The 16,811-nt window shown below is 36.2% G+C and overlaps 1 protein-coding gene across 2 annotated transcripts in view; it reads right to left on the bottom strand.

The window, feature by feature from the left end:
* Window positions 1-1,212: 1,212 nt before the first annotated feature.
* SYPL1 (synaptophysin like 1) overlaps window positions 1,213-16,811 on the bottom strand; it is a 31,871-nt gene continuing 16,272 nt past the window's right edge. The window contains exons 2-5 of one of the 2 annotated variants that reach the window (XM_027968587.2): window positions 11,423-11,544; window positions 9,949-10,156; window positions 5,379-5,567; window positions 1,213-2,779 (exon numbers count right to left, since the gene is read on the bottom strand). In XM_027968587.2, coding sequence (XP_027824388.1) covers window positions 2,651-2,779; window positions 5,379-5,567; window positions 9,949-10,156; window positions 11,423-11,544 — 648 coding nt within the window. In that variant the 3' untranslated portion in view covers window positions 1,213-2,650. The remainder of the gene's footprint in view (window positions 2,780-5,378; window positions 5,568-9,948; window positions 10,157-11,422; window positions 11,545-16,811) is intronic. The other variant, XM_042248518.1, reaches the window with a different exon arrangement.

Consider the following 16,811-nt stretch of genomic DNA (forward strand, 5'->3'; position numbering starts at 1 on the left):
TGGGAGACTAAACTGACACCATACTCGCACCTTATTGAACAATTTTTTTACTACCTAAGTTACGACTGAAAATGTGAATAGTTCACATGCCAACTATTCTACTTCTAGTGGTATATCCTAGAGAAGACTTCACATATTTTGCAAAAATACTTCAGCGCTATCTGTAATAGTGAAAAGAAAAATCTACTTCACAAGGAAAAGGCTGTCTCTGTAACACTTTATTTCCTTAAAAAGACAAAACCAAATCTGACATAAATAAAACAAAATGTTAATATTTGTTTTCCTTAGTGGCGGAAACTTGGTTCTATACTATTTCTTATCCTTATCTTAAAAAGTGTTAGTCGCTCAGGTATGTCCGACTCTTTGCAACCCCATGGAACTTAGCCAGCCAGGCTCCTCTGTTCACAGTATTTTCCACGCAAGTATACTGGAGTGGGTTGCCATTCCCTTCTCCAGGGGAGCTTCCTGACCCAACCTAGGGATCGAACCCAGGTCTCTGGTGCTGCAGGCAGATTCTTTACCGTCTGAGCCACCGGGAAAGCCCATACTTATCTTAAATGTTACATGATTTTAAATTTTTAAATTAAACATTGGTAATAATGCTATTTATAAAAAATTCTTTGCAACCTCTGTCCTGGAAATTATCCTAAAAATCTTAACCCTGTAACACTGACTCAAAATCAGAGAGTGAAAGGCAACAGAATGGACTTTTTCCTAGATCTATGATCTCATTATTTATTAACATTTAATGCCATTAACTTAAAACTCTTTGAGGTCAGCATTCTTATTCTCATTTTTCAGATAAGCAAACTGAGGCACACAGAGGTAAGTAATTTCCCTAAAGGTAAAGAATCTGCCTGCCAATGCAGGAGCTGCCAGACATGGAGGTTCAGTCCCTGGGTTGGAAAGATCCCCTGGAGTAGGAAATGGCAACCTACTCCAGTATTCTTGCTGGGATAATCCCACTGACAGAGGTGCCTGGCGGGCTGCAGTCCATGGGGCCGCAAAGATCAGACAAGACCGAGCCAACAACGAGCTAGTAGGCGGTGAAGCCAAGGTTCAAACCCAGGCAGTCTGTCTCCAGGGCATGCACTTTTAATTAAGAGTCTTGGCTGCCAACTGGACAGTCAATTAGAAAAGGTTTATCAGAAACACTCAACCTCAAAGTTACAGATGAGCATTTAAAAAATGAGACTGAAAGAAAAATAGAACCAGGGTCTCCAAAGCATTTTTTATTCCTTGCCAAACATTAAACAAACAAACAAAAAAACTACTGTAATATTCTATTTCTTGCTTTGTAAATCAATTCTATTTTATACTGCTCATGCCTTTAAGATGAAAGTTTCTTTATAACATAACAATCAGTGCACTCTTTATTTTAATTTCTTTATTAAGGTGGATACACATTCTCATATTAACAATTCTTGTGAACAAAAGCAACCAAAATAAGGCGATAGTAAGATGTGCTTCACATAAAAACAATCATGTGGCTAAGAGGAGATCTGGCCCTGTACAACAGAAAGATTAGGAAGCAAAACGTGAATAAGCCCTATATTCCAGAAGCCACCCAAATGTGTGAGCAAAGACAGTACACCCATAATATAGCTCACTTAGGTTCCTTCTTTATGATGCATAATTCCTTAATTATCCATTTGTGAAATAAGAACAAACATTAAGAAATGTGAAATCCAAATTGCATTCATTTTCACAATACCAATACTAAACTCAAGACAGCAACTTCATTGAATATAAATGTTTCAAAAGTAAAAGGCAATCTTAATTTTTTTAAATCCTATGAATAGGGTCTGCAAAAAAAAGGTAGATTATTTTACTCTACTTGCAGGAGACTAGGTCTCAGCCTGCACTGAAGGAGCATAAGCAACAAAAGACAGCCAACAAATATCACTAGGAGTAATGCCCGTACATGTCAATATATCTAGGTGAACCATGTTTTACTTATGTAGCAGATCTACTAAATAACCAGCATATGGAAGCTTACACCTCATGCAAGAGAATTACCAAATTAACTATACATCTATTAGAAATCTCTAAGCCCCACTCCCTAAACAATTTTAGTACATCTACCAAGTACTGTAGATCATTTAGAAAAACAGAAATAAAAAATACATCAGCCTTTGTAATTAAGCATTTTTCATAACATATAAACAATGTTCAGATATAAACTTGTTTCTTTCTAAATATGATTTATGTAATCAAGACTTTCTTAAACAAAGATAGGTCTTAGGAATATTATCTGTACAAACTTACAGTAGTGTATATTCCAAAAGAGATTTTCTTCCTATTATGATATGACAATAAAACTCTTTTCTGAGTGAAGATATACGTTAAGGCTTAAGGTGTAAACACTCTGGAAGGAAAACAACTTAGTGAAGAAAATTACCGTTCATTAAAAATGTGTATCACATCTCATAATAGGCCCCTGAATTTTCAAATTCACATGTGAGAATACATTTACATCTTAAATTTCTAGGAAAGGCACAAGCTTTATGTAAAAAAGCAGCAAAATTTTAAACCCATCAATTTACTGAAAAAGCCATTACTTTTATTAGAAACAAAAAATGCTTCTCAAGGTGTTGGCAACAGGTCATAGTACAGACATTTAATTCATACAGTGTACTTCTCCCTTCAATTATATTCCAGTTGGAGGAGGAATACCTCCTTGAGAAGTAGAAGTATTTGATGGACTGTGAAAGCTGGTCTCCTTGTACACAAACCATGCATTTCCTCCCCAAAGTATCATGTTCAGAAAGCCAAAGATCTAAGAAAGAGAAAAACAAGCATGAAAATCTAGTATACTATTAAAATTTCATACCTATCCTAGTTTTCCTATTAATAGTTAATATTTCCTGGCCATATACTATCATTTCATTTGAAGTCTGAACGATACATCAAGTGGAATAAAAATGGAAGACTCTGTATTTCAATGCCCGATTTAGATATATAATGACTTATTCCCAGTGAAATCTCTAAATCTGTAACATATCAAATCATGACTAAAAGATATCTTATTTTTACATGTGCACTATTACCAATTAAAAAAAGGAATTAAATTTGTTTGAGAAAAGTAAGATCTTCTTTTTATTACTTTATATTTAGACCTTAGTGGTTCTAGGTGAAGAGAACAACAGGAATCCATGGTTCCTTCACTAAGAGGGGTTTTATTTTTCTCCCATCTGAATGGTTATAAACATCCTTTGTGCACCTTTTCCTACTTCCCTACTTCATCCCCCTGCTGCATTCACCTTTACTTCCACAGCTGCAGCCACAAGAGAAAAGGAGTCTTAGAAGAAAACGTTACGTCACATCCTGTATTAATCAACCTAAAAGAAATCAACCTTCCCAGGTACAAATCTGAAAATTGAAAGTCTCAGAGATGAAGGAACTGCAGATATCCTATTTTCACAGTATTTAAATTAAAAAAAAAAAAAAGAAACAAAAACAAGACAAGTAGTGACCTATGAGGTAAGAGCAGGGTAAAAAGCTTGGGTACTATCATATTTGTACTGTTGCTGTTTAGTCGTTAAGCCAAGTTTCGCCACCCCATGGATTGTAGCCCGCCATGCTCCTCTGTCCATGGAATTTCCCAGGCAAGAATACTGGAGTGGGTTGCCATTTCCTCCTCCCAGGGGATCTTCCCAACCCAGGGATAGAACCTGTGTCTCCTGCACCAGCAGGTGGGCTCTTTACCAATGAGCTAGCAGGGAAGCCCCAACTGCTTTCTTCTATCTTTTTGTATTATTTGGGTATAAAAACACTTCTGAAATTATCTCAGCTCATCGTCAATATATATGCAAAAAAAAAGACTTTTAAAACAAAAATTTGGCCAAATTGCTTTATAAGGCAAGACCAACTTTATCCATTTGAAAAATACTTTCTTGAAAAGACATGAAACCTCCTTAAAAATAATACCCTCATTAAATAATATATCTGTATTCAGATAAAATACCAGACAAAATAATATTTAAACTTAGAGGCTAAAATTTTAGGATTATTTAAAGAACTATGACCATGTATGGATGTGAGAGTTGGACTGTGAAGAAATCTGAGAGCAGAAGAATTGATGCTTTTGAACTGTGTTGTTGGAGAAGACTCTTGAGAGTCCCTTGGACTGCAAGAAGATCCAGCCAGTCCATTCTAAAGGAGATCAGTCCTGGGTATTCACTGGAAGGACTGATGCTAAAGCTGAAACTCCAATACTCTGGCCACCTCATGCAAAGAGTTGACTCACTGGAAAAGACTCTGATGCTGGGAGGGATTGGGGGCAGGAAGAGAAGGGGACGGACAGAGGATGAGATGGCTGGATGGCATCACCGACTCGATGGACATGAGTTTGAGTAAACTCTGGGAGTTGGTGATGGACAGGGAGGCCTGGTGTGCTGCAATTCATGGGGTCGCAAAGAGTTGGACATGACCGAGTGACTGAACTGAAGGAACTATGAAAGTACTATTTTCAGAGACCCAGAGCAAAGCAGAGAAAGGGCTAATGTCCATGGACAGAGAACAGTTCATGGGGTCACAAAGAGTTGGTCATGACTTAGGGACTAAACAGCAACAACAGAAGTCAGATCTGGTTCAAACCTTGGCTTTGCCAATTTAACAGCCCTGTCACTTTGAGTGATTTAACATATAAACTATATTCTTTCCCAGTTGTAAATGAAGATAATAACACTACTTCCCACATTCCTCTCAGAACTGACATATGTGTAATGACCTTAGCATACAGTCTTAATAAATGTTATATTAGTGCCTTTAGCAGAGAAGGCAATGGCACCCCACTCCAGTACTCTTGCCTGGAAAATCCCATGGGCGGAGGAGCCTGGTAGGCTGCAGTCCATGGGGTCGCTAAGAGTCGGACACGACTGAGTGACTTCACTTACACTTTTCACTTTCATGCATTGGGAGGTGGAAATGGCAACCCACTCCAGTGTTCTTGCTTGGAGAATCCCAGGGAAGGTAGAGCCTGGTGGGCTGCCATCTATGGGGTCTCACAGAGTCAGACACAACTGAAGCGACTTAGCAGCAGCAGCAGTGCCTTTAGGGTCAAAGTCTTACCTAGTTAATCTTTTTTTTTTTTTTTTTTAATTTAATTAAAAGAAATTTTTTTTTACCTAGTTAATCTTAATAAAGATGTAACCATGATCTTGTCTAACCTTGTTTACAAGTAATAACTTTCTTCACAAACTTTTTTTTGCTGTTATAAAGACTATATGATAACTAGGATTCTGATAAGCTTGGTAAAGATAAAATCAATATTAAATATTTAATATTTAATATCAATATTAAAACTATTGTTTTCTTAAATCACTGTAAGGTTTTTATAAGTGAAATAAAATATTTTATAAACACTGCATACTCACCACAGACACGTTTAGGGATCCCATACTAGTCACAGAGACAAACTGGCACATCACTCCTTGAATACTACAAGGCTTAAGTTCCTGGACAATACTGGAACCGGTAGCTGATTTAATATCTGTAAGAGCTTTAGCCCAGGCTGAAGTGCTCACCAACCACAAAAAAGTCACAACAATAGTAATTACAAAGTCCTAAAGCAAAAATAAGTATGAATTAATAATGAATACTTAAAAAGATATAAAATTTCAAATCCACCACCAAGGAAATGATGTTGAACTCTCAGTCCTGAGAAATGACATACTTTATAAAAAAAAGGCCACAATCAACATAGCAAACACTGCTGTTTACTATTGCCAGACCAGTGCCTGAGCTACACCAGTCATCTTCTGAAGGGTTTAAGATTTTTACACGGAGAAATAAAAGTTTTATAAAGCTCTCATCACAACCTTATCTAACTAACCCTCTCCCTCTTGGGATCATATATCAGACTCTGTTATCACCAATAACTGTATACCTCCATAATCTCTGTTTTAATCACCCCTCTCAAATATCACCTCTCTTTCTAGCTCATTCTCTTTGGCATCCCAACCTTAAAAGTCCTTTGACCCCACTGAGATCTACAATCTGATCTCCATTTCCTTCAATTTAGATTCTAAGCTTCTTCATTATAATCTCTTACATATACTCTCAATTCCCTTATCCTCCCCTGCTTTCTCATACTGTTCTGGCAAACCTCTAACTTTAGTTAAATCTAATGCTCTATGATATGAATAGTGAGATGGTGAAAAGCACATATCCAGGATGACTTGTCTGTTTTTAAATACATGACTACAAAATTTTAAGAATGCTCATTATATTAAGAACAACAATAAAATCTCTCTCAAAACACCCTGTCACTACCAGTTTTCTACTAAAGTGTTTGCTACTTATTACAGTTCAAGAATAGGAGTGAATTTTTAATATTTTAGATAATTTCTTATTGAACTAATAAGAAAAAAATGTACTCTCCCTAATCTAATCTGCTGGGGAACTAGAACTCTGTTGACTATAGTACCGGCTATAAAAATCTAAGTAACACTTTTTTAAAGTATGTATTTGGATAGTATAAAGTATAAGTTTCCATATCCTTAGGTCTTCCTTTGAATTAACAACCAAAGTGGGAACAATGTAAAATTTGTCATTTCATGGGAAATAGATGGGGAAACAGTGTCAGAATTTATTTTGGGGGCTCCAAAATCACTACAGTATACAGTGATTGCAGCCATGAAATTAAAAGACGCTTACTCCTTGGAAGGAAAGTTATGACCAACCTAGACAGCATATTCAAAAGCAGAGACATTACTTTGCCAACAAAGGTCTGTCTAATCAAGGCTATGGTTTTTCCAGTGGTCATTTATGGATGTGAGAGTTGGACTGTGAAGAAAGCTGAGCACTGAAGAATTGATGCTTTCGATGCTGTGGTGTTGGAGAAGACTCTTGAGAGTCCCTTGGACTGCAAGGAGATCCAACCAGTCCATCCTAAAGGAGATCAGTCCTGGGTGTTTTTTGGAAGGACTGATGCTAAAGCTGAAGCTCCAGTCCTTTGGCCACCTCATGCAAAGAGCTGACTCATTGGAGAAGACTCTGATGCTGGGAGGGATTGGGGGCAGGAGAAGAAGGGGACGGACAGAGGATGAGATGGCTGGATGGCATCACCGACTTGATGGACGTGAGTCTGAGTGAACTCCAGGAGTTGCAGGAGTTGGTGATGGACAAGGAGGCCTGGCGTGCTGCAGTTCATGGGGTCACAAAAAGTCGGACATGACTGAGCGACTGAACTGAACTGAACTGAAAGGTGTATTCTGAACATTCAGGTATGCTCAAGACTGAGTTCTCACCATCCGCAGCAAAAATCTCTCCAAGCTCAGAAATGGGTTTTGGAGCTTATCACATAATTTTTTTTTTTTTTAATAAATCTGGTTAGTTTTAAATTATTTTTGCCAATGAGCTTTTAGTCATTTATGTCAGATAAATACCAGTGATCACATATGAGATACAGAAACTGCTATATATAGCTTGTCTACCTGGTCAAGCTGGCACTGAATCAACGCCTTGCATTAGTGAACTGAAACAATGACTAATTTTACAAGCATGGTGTCACAGTATTTGCATTTAAGCTCTCCACTGCTACTGGTCCTCTTTAAAAAAATGTGTATCAAAGAGAAAAGAATAGAAACATTAAGTATTTTGCACTGTGGGAGTACACCCCTTTTCGCTGCTGTTCTCAGCTGTATATCGTGCTGTGGCAAATGTTTTCTAAGCACTTGCTAGAAAGAGCTGATGATTAGTATGAGATTATCACATGTTAAATTCTCTCTGGGCTAAAGTTCATCACTTTGACCAACAGATGTCAAATCTTCATTTTAAGGTTTCTTCCTTCCAAATTCCTAATCAAAAAAGCATAATGTTTTTTCCTGATTATGCTCTTTATGTCCAAGCTATTAATGGCTTATGAATGACATTTTTATATTCCAAAAGCAGGTCCTTTTCTGACAATGATGCATGAAGTAATCTTAGTATGAGGTGAAGTGGGAGAAATGCGGGCCTCGGAAGACAGTCCATGTGACTCAGGACTCTAGCTAGTTCTACATGAATGATGCCACCTGGAATTAGGCAATGCACAACACGCCTGTGGCAGCCCTAGTGCTACCAGTAAGAAGGATGTAACTCATAACAGAGCTTTAGGATTTGGGATACCCTATCTTTGTTTGGTTTCGTTTTATGGTATTTCTGATCCTCCACACAGCCTAGAATCCTTAACCTCTGGCTATTTAACACAAAAATGTGTTGAATTTACTTAAAAACTAAAGTTGATTTTAAAATGTCACAACTGAAATTCTCCTAGAGATAGCTCAGTAGAGAATTGAAAACAGTGATGAAAGAGCATACTATCATTAACGAACGGTACTTAAAAAAAAATTCATGTCAAATTTGGCTATAGTTAAAAATTTAGGTATCACAAAAATTTTTTTTTACATTTATATGGTTAAAGTAAAATCCAAAATTTAATTTAGAGGCTGGACTTTTACAAATAAGAAGTATCCATCATACATTGTATCAACAAAAAACCACTTACGGAACTAATTCTAGATTATGTCTCTCTAGGACCATTATTATTTCTCTATATGATCACTCTGAGGTGGAAAATTATTTTTGACTTTTCTGAATGCTACAACTAGATCAGTTTTATAGTTTTATTAGGCAGAAAAAGCCTCCTTGAAAGTAGATTTGAATGCCACTTTAAAAACTGTCATATTTTTAAGGCTTAATGAACAAAATTAGAGAAATAAAAGGTTCATTGCTTTTATAAGATTTAACTTAAAATTTGTTGGGATAATGACAAGACGGCAAGAAACATCTTCATTCAGAATTTATAAAGAACTTTAACAAAATATAAATAAGGCTTGAAAAGTCCACAGAAGTTACAGGTTACTAACATGAAATTTCTGTTAAGTATTGCAAATTAAAATGGCTGATGTCTATCTTTTGAAAGTCACTTAACAACCAAGAAATGTTTTATGAAAACATCAGGTTTGAGAATTTCTTCTCAGATACATGACATGCAACAAATATGATGGATAAAATACTGTTTTATTACTTACTTACCATGTGCATTCTTATGATCCAGGCAGCAAAAATTAAAAATAAATAAGTAAATAAATAAAACCTGTTATTTAATAGTTTGGCCTATCCTTTAAAGTAACTTCACAAATAATAAGCAGATATGAGTAGTTACTGTTTTCTTAGGATACAAATGACCAGTATCACGAAAACATCTCTGTTGTCCCTTCAAATCAGTAATTCCAATACTGACTTCATAGTTATTCTTCAGTAGTGGAGGTCCACTTTAAAACTACAGTTTATCTCTGGGTTTGCCACCAATAATCTAAGGGAATTCTACTAACTAAATCTCAGAGATTATTTTTATTTCTAGCTCAGTAGACCCTGAGGCCAAAGAAGGTATTAGGACTTCAAATTCAAATCCTTTGTTGCCATCTTAAAGATTCAGAATTAGCTCACGAATGCCACTAATGCCAAATTCTATAATTTTTATAGAATTACCTTGGTCAGATTTTAAATTAAAGAATTTAAGAATATAGACCAGGTGTCAGGCATAAAGGGTGTATCTCTGAGAAAAGAGAAAAAAGATAAACAGGAAAACAGTTATGAGACTACTAGCATTGTTAGCAATTCTTCAAATCAAACACATTAATTTCTACTTAATTTCCCTGCTATTTGCAACCTAATATGCTTTGTCATATATTCGAGTTCTTTCCAGGTTAAAAAAGAGTTAGATACAAACAAACAAACCTCTCTCTGTATAAGGAGTACAGAGGAAGTGTTGCAAACAGGCCACAAGAATTGGGTTAAACATGACAAGAGCAAGCATAAACTCGTGGCAGAAGTCAAGCATGTTGAAACTGGTTTATGCCAAGAGTTTTTTTTCCCAGTGTAAGAAAATCCGTATTTAAATTCAAATATAATATATACCTACATAACTTATTTTTGTATAAAAAGAAAGGGATTACTTACAGTCATGGTAAGCTTTCGACTATCACGATACAGGTTCGTGTAACCAACATACAGCAGAAGGGCGGCAATGCAGTACAGGAAGACAAAGACTGCAAAAGTCACATAGAACTGCGCAGAAGAGGAGTAATCTCCAATAAGGACATACTTTTTCCAATCTACACCACAGACAGTTACATCTTGAGGTGTCTGAAATGATGCTTCATTTAACCTATTAAAAAGAAGGGACAAACCAATTTATGAATTACTTGGACTCTTCTAACAGAAACACATAGGCAGAATATTTAAGTAAAATATACTCCCCAAATATATTAAAACACTTTTCTTTTAAAAAAAGTGAAAAATTCAAATATTTAATTAAAATTTTCATAAGAAAAGTACATAAATCTTTTATTACCCCAATACTTGGTTTATGATACATTGAATACAGACTGAATTAAACACTTTCACACCCAGATACTATCTTCCTGTAACAAAAACTTAGCAGATTAAGAGCACTGTTACAAAATGGTTTACAATTTGAGAAACTGTATTCCATTCTAGGAGGCAGAGTCTGTGTGACTAGCACCAGGAGAACCAATTATAATGATTCACATTTTAACTCTCATTAATTAGCTAACTCCACAAAGTCTTTAATTTTCCCTATTGATAAATCACAAAAGCACTTTTCACTAAAGATGCTACTATAACAGTTCCTTATACAGGAACTTTATAAGAGAAGGACTAAGAGATGGAGAGGCAAAGACTGATAACCAAGCACTTGCTATCTGACATATCTTTAATGTAAAGATTTTATTTAATCATCAATTTTATTTTATTTAATGTAAGATTTTATTTAATCATCAAAGAAACCTTAAATGGTTTAAATTCACTGAACAGAAAAACTGAGTCTAGAGAATTAAGTAAGTAGTCAGTAAGTGGAGAAAGATTCATACCCTCACTTAAACATAGGACAGATGGAGTAAACATTTAATGAATCCTGAGGTTCAAACAGAACAAAATAGCCATAAATATTCAGAAAATAAAGTTTTATGCTGCTGAAAGAAACATAGGAACTCTTCACTTTATATAAATACAGTCTTAAAGCTATACATTACACATTAGTAACTTCAAATACATGAAAAGGTTGGATTTTTCATAAGCTGTGTTTGCTTCTACAACATGGCTTCTCAAACTAAGGTGACAGAGCAGTCTTGTTTTGAAATTTCCAATCCACTGTGGGATGACAGAATAAAAGTGTCAAGGCAATGTCATTTGAAAGTTTCTGAATGCTTACTGTCATTTTCTGTATTTATTTCATCACAGTTCAGGAAAACAGTCTGCAGACAGGCACTGGTCCACACACCATACTTTCAGTAGCAATGATCACTACTTACAAACGAGCATGAAATTAAAAATGTCTAACTCCCAAGATCGATAAGTTGTTGGGAAATCTTAATGAGTGAAAAGAGTTGTTAAACCACAAAAGCAAACTTACCTGAATGGATAACCAAAAGCAGCTGTAATCGTTTTATTCTCAGGTTCTTTAACACAAGACACTAGAATTTCTGTTTTGCCCTTAAAACCTCCACAGGTAGCAAAAGCAAAGATAGAAGCAATCTATACAAAGACCAAAGAAAGAAAAGAAAGAAGTATTACTCTACCCAAACATAGGTCATTAAAATCTTAAATACAGTGACTATTAATGACTATTAAAAATTGGCTCACTAACATTCTTCAAATTCTTATTTACAAATGAAGATGGTGAAAAATATTTTAAAATGTATCTGCAACCTCTGACCTCCCAGCTTCATGCACTAGTCACCAACTTAAATTATGAACACAGGCAGACCTTATTGTGTCTGTTACCTTTCTATGTACACTGCTTCTATTATATAATTTCTTCTATGACTGCTTTGGTTTGTCTCTGAAACAAAAGACCCTTCATCCCACCCCAAAACCATGATACCATTATCACTCCATGACAACTAATACTTCCTTCCTTTCTTTTTTTCACTTGTTATTTGGCTCCATCAGCTCTTAGTCACATCACGTGGAGTCTTTCATTGCAGTGAACGGATTCTCTTGTGGCATGTGGGCTTCAGTAGTTGTGGCCTGCTGGCTTAGTTGCCCTGTGACGTGTGGGATCCTAGTTCCCTGACAGGGCTTGAACCCTTGCCCCTACATTGCAAGGCAGATTCTTAACCACTGGATCACCAGGTGGAAGTCCCAATGCTTTCTTAATAGCAAGTCATGAGTTCAAATTTCCCAAGCTGATTCATAGTTTTTAATCTTAAGTATTTTTTTCAGAGTCTGCACATTACATTTGTTTAATATAAAGTTTGTTAAGTCATGGGTTTCTCTCCATAGCCCCACACTTCTTTCTCATTTATTATTGAAGAAACTAGGCCATTTGTCTTACAGAGATTTCCATATGGTGTTGTGTGGCATAATTCCTCTGTCTGTATTTTCTAAAGAGGCTAGATTAAACTCTGGTTTGTGTTTTCTTTTCGTCACTTGTTTTGTCTTGTTTATTTGTGAGAAAGCCAATTTTTAGTTGGCTCTCTTGTTATGATATTAAGATGAATTAGTGGGTTCAGGTATTGTCAGCCTGATCTACCCTTTAATTTCTCCATTAGACTTTCCTCTAGTGGTTTCAGCAGCTACTGATGGTCATGACTTGGTTCCATTATTTTATTAGAGGTTGGGAAATGCAGCATTCTGTCATCTGTTTGTTTGTTACCTGGAATTCTGTGTAGAACTCTGTCACATAATCATTGTGGTTAACCTGAGGTACGGTTCATAGGAGGCAAACAGTATAAATGCTTGCTTCTTTATTTTTCTTTACCAATTTTTAGAAGAGCAAACTAGTTTGTTAGTATCTTCCAGATGTAACAACTGGATTATTTTTAGCATTATTGTAAATTAGGTTTAATATATTTTATGTTTTCCAACTGTTTGCCTTTACCTTTTTAATACTCAAACTGTCCTGTATTTAGCTAATGGTAGTCTCAAGTGGCTTTCCTTTTTTTCCCCCTTGACCCTTACAGTTTTTGATAGTTTACTTGTTTTCTGGACACAATATTTCAGGATAAGTTTGTACATGTCCTGCCTTAATTGTGGATTCATCCAGTGTATTATCTCCAGGGAAACTTAGTTCCTTGAATGAGAAATGATACTTATTAATCACATTCTGGAAACTGGGGATCATACTTGTAAGATAAGGAATTTTAAAAAATTGTTTTAACTTGAGATATAGTTGATTGACAATTAATTTCTGCTTTACAGCAAAGTGACTCAGTTATATATATAATTTTTGCTCATATTTTCCATTATGGTTTATCACAGAATACTGATTTTTAGTCACCTGTGCTGTATGACAGAACCTTGTTCACCCATTCTATGTGTAATAGTTTGCAACTACCAACTCCAGACTCCCTTTCCTCCCTCAGCAAATACAAGTCTGTTCTCTTTGAGTCTGTTTCTGTTTCACAGGTAGGCTCATTTGCGTCATATTTTAGAGTCCACATACGAATTCTATCATATGATATTTGTCTCTCTCTGTCTGACTTACTTCACTCAGTATGACAATCTTTAGACCTATCCATGTTACTGTTAATGGCATCTCATTCTTTTTTATGGCTGAGTAGTGTTCCATTGTACGTTTATACCATGTCTTCTTTATCCATTCATCTGTTGATGGATATTTAGGTTGTTTCCATGTCTTGGCTATTATGAATAGTGCTGCTGTGAAGACAAGGGTGCATGCATCTTTTTTTTTTTTTTAATTTATTTATTTTTTAATTTTAAAATCTTTAATTCTTACATGCGTTCCCAAACATGACCCCCCCTCCCACCTCCCTCCCCACAACATCTCTCTGGGTCATCCCCATGCACCAGCCCCAAGCATGCTGCACCCTACGTCAGACATGGACTGGCGATTCAATTCTTACATGATAGTATACATGTTAGAATTCCCATTCTCCCAAATCATCCCACCCTCTCCCTCTCCCTCTGAGTCCAAAAGTCCATTATACACATCTGTGTCTTTTTCCCTGTCTTGCATACAGGGTCGTCATTGCCATCTTCCTAAATTCCATATATATGTGTTAGTATACTGTATTGGTGTTTTTCTTTCTGGCTTACTTCACTCTGTATAATTGGCTCCAGTTTCATCCATCTCATCAGAACTGATTCAAATGAATTCTTTTTAACGGCTGAGTAATACTCCATTGTGTATATGTACCACAGCTTTCTTATCCATTCATCTGCTGATGGACATCTAGGTTGTTTCCATGTCCTGGCTATTATAAACAGTGCTGCGATGAACATTGGGGTACATGTGTCTCTTTCCATTCTGGTTTCCTCGGTGTGTATGCCCAGCAGTGGGATTGCTGGGTCATAAGGTAGTTCTATTTGCAATTTTTAAGGAATCTCCACACTGTTCTCCATAGTGGCTGTACTAGTTTGCATTCCCACCAACAGTGTAGGAGGGTTCTTTTCTCCACACCCTCTCCAGCATTTATTGCTTGCAGATTTTTGGATCGCAGCCATTCTGACTGGTGTGAAGTGGTACCTCCTTGTGGTTTTGATTTGCATTTCTCTAATAATGAGTGATGTTGAGCATCTTTTCATGTGTTTGTTAGCCATCCGTATGTCTTCTTTGGAGAAATGTCGATTTAGTTCTTTGGCCCATTTTTTGATTGGGTCGTTTATTTTTCTGGAGTTGAGCTGCATAAGTTGCTTGTATATTTTTGAGATTAGTTGTTTGTCAGTTGCTTCATTTGCTATTATTTTCTCCCATTCAGAAGGCTGTCTTTTCACCTTGCTTATATTTTCCTTTGTTGTGCAGAAGCTTTTAATTTTAATTAGATCCCATTTGTTTATTTTTGCTTTTATTTCCAGAATTCTGGGAGGTGGATCATAGAGGATCCTGCTGTGAATTATGTCTGAGAGTGTTTTGCCTACATTCTCCTCTAGGAGTTTTATAGTTTCTGATCTTACATTTAGATCTTTAATCCATTTTGAGTTTATTTTTGTGTACGGTGTTAGAAAGTGATCTAGTTTCATTCTTTTACAAGTGGTTGACCAAAAGCAATTTACAAATTCAATGCAATCCCTGTCAAGCTACCAGCCACATTTTTCACAGAACTAGAACAAATAATTTCAAGATTTGTATGGAAATACAAAAACCTCGAATAGCCAAAGCAATCTTGAGAAAGAAGAATGGAACAGGAGGAATCAACTTGCCTGACTTCAGGCTCTACTACAAAGCCACAGTCATCAAGACAGTATGGTACTGGCACAAAGACAGACATATAGATCAATGGAACAAAACAGAAAGCCCAGAGATAAATCCACACACATATGGACACCTTATCTTTGACAAAGGAGGCATGCATCTTTTTGAATTATAGTTTTATCCAGATATATGCCTAGGAATGAGACTGCTGGATCATACAGCAACTCTAGTTTTTATTTATTGGGAAACCTCCATACTGTTTTCCATAATGGCTGTACCAATTTATATTCCTACTAACAGTGTAAGAAGGTTCCCTTTTTTTCTACACCCTCTCCAGCATTTGTTATTTGCAGACTTAGGTAAAAAAATTTTAATAATGAGAAAAGAAGCTGGCCATGTTAGCCATGCTAGCAGAAAGGAAGAATTCAAAGCAAGGCAAAGCGAGCGTGAGGTCCTTAGAAATAGTTTAGGATATTGGAGGGAAACTGTATTCCATGCTGTGAGGGGAAGATGAGAATCCAGATTGTCATAATGTGAGAAACACTTTAATTGTGTCATTATTTTGTACTCTTAACAAGAAAAGTAATGTCCATTAAAAAAGAAAAGAAGCACAAAGAAGTTAGTAACTTCCCAAGGTTACACAGCTAATAACTGCTAAGTCAAGATTCAAACCTGGGCAGTCTGGCTTCAGAGTTTGTTTTTAACCAGGATTTTATACTGTGTTCACCCTACCAAGCATCAGTTTTCTAAAATGTTAAAAAAAAAAAAAGGAAAAAGGCAATAGTAATAGTATTTACTGCAGAGCGTTATTGTGAAGGTTGAATTTAAGACTCAATATAGTATTTAGCATATAGTAGCACATGCTGAGAAGGACATGGCAACCCACTCCAGTACTCTTGCCTGGAAAATCCCATGGATGGAGGGGCCTGGTAGGGTTCAGTCCACGAGGTCACAAAGAGTCAGACACATCTGAGCTCCTTCACTTCACTTTCATGCACTGGAGAAGGGAATGGCAACCCACTCCAGTATTCTTGCCTGGAGAATCCCAGGGACAGAGGAGCATAGTGGGCTACCGTCTATAGCATCGCACGGAGTCGGACACGACTGAGGCGACTTAGCAGCAGCAGCAGCTGCAACCTCTCAACATATGTGATTTTATTTTCCTGAGTATAATATAGAAATTAGTATAACAGCCCATATAACAACACATCTGCTCCTATTACAGTGTACCTATTAAATATTAGTATGAAATCCAAAGGAAGTCTTATGTATTAGTATCAAAACCAAAAGGGGATAAATTGAAACCCGAGGGTAACTATAAAGTCAAGAAACTATAAGCAGAAATGTTATTTCATGAGCTTATAAGGCCTCACTTGTGGCTATTTCCAGGTCTCAGAAAGTAGTTGGAGATTTGTTTTCCTTATCATACATATGCTTAAAGAAATGTACCAATGCTTTCTCAAATGCTATTCAAACAGGGAAAAACCTGAAAGCATCCTAAATATTGACAGGGAGTCAAATAAACTGTAATTCATTCCTGAAAGAGAACAGTATGCAGTCATTAAAATGATGGGCAATACCTAATGATAGAGAAAAAGGTTCATTACATATAAAGTTTGTTTAAACAATGCATTGTGCATGAGTC

The sequence above is a fragment of the Ovis aries genome, chromosome 4 (assembly GCF_016772045.2).
Source record: "Ovis aries strain OAR_USU_Benz2616 breed Rambouillet chromosome 4, ARS-UI_Ramb_v3.0, whole genome shotgun sequence".
NCBI classification, from domain to species: Eukaryota; Metazoa; Chordata; class Mammalia; order Artiodactyla; family Bovidae; genus Ovis; species Ovis aries.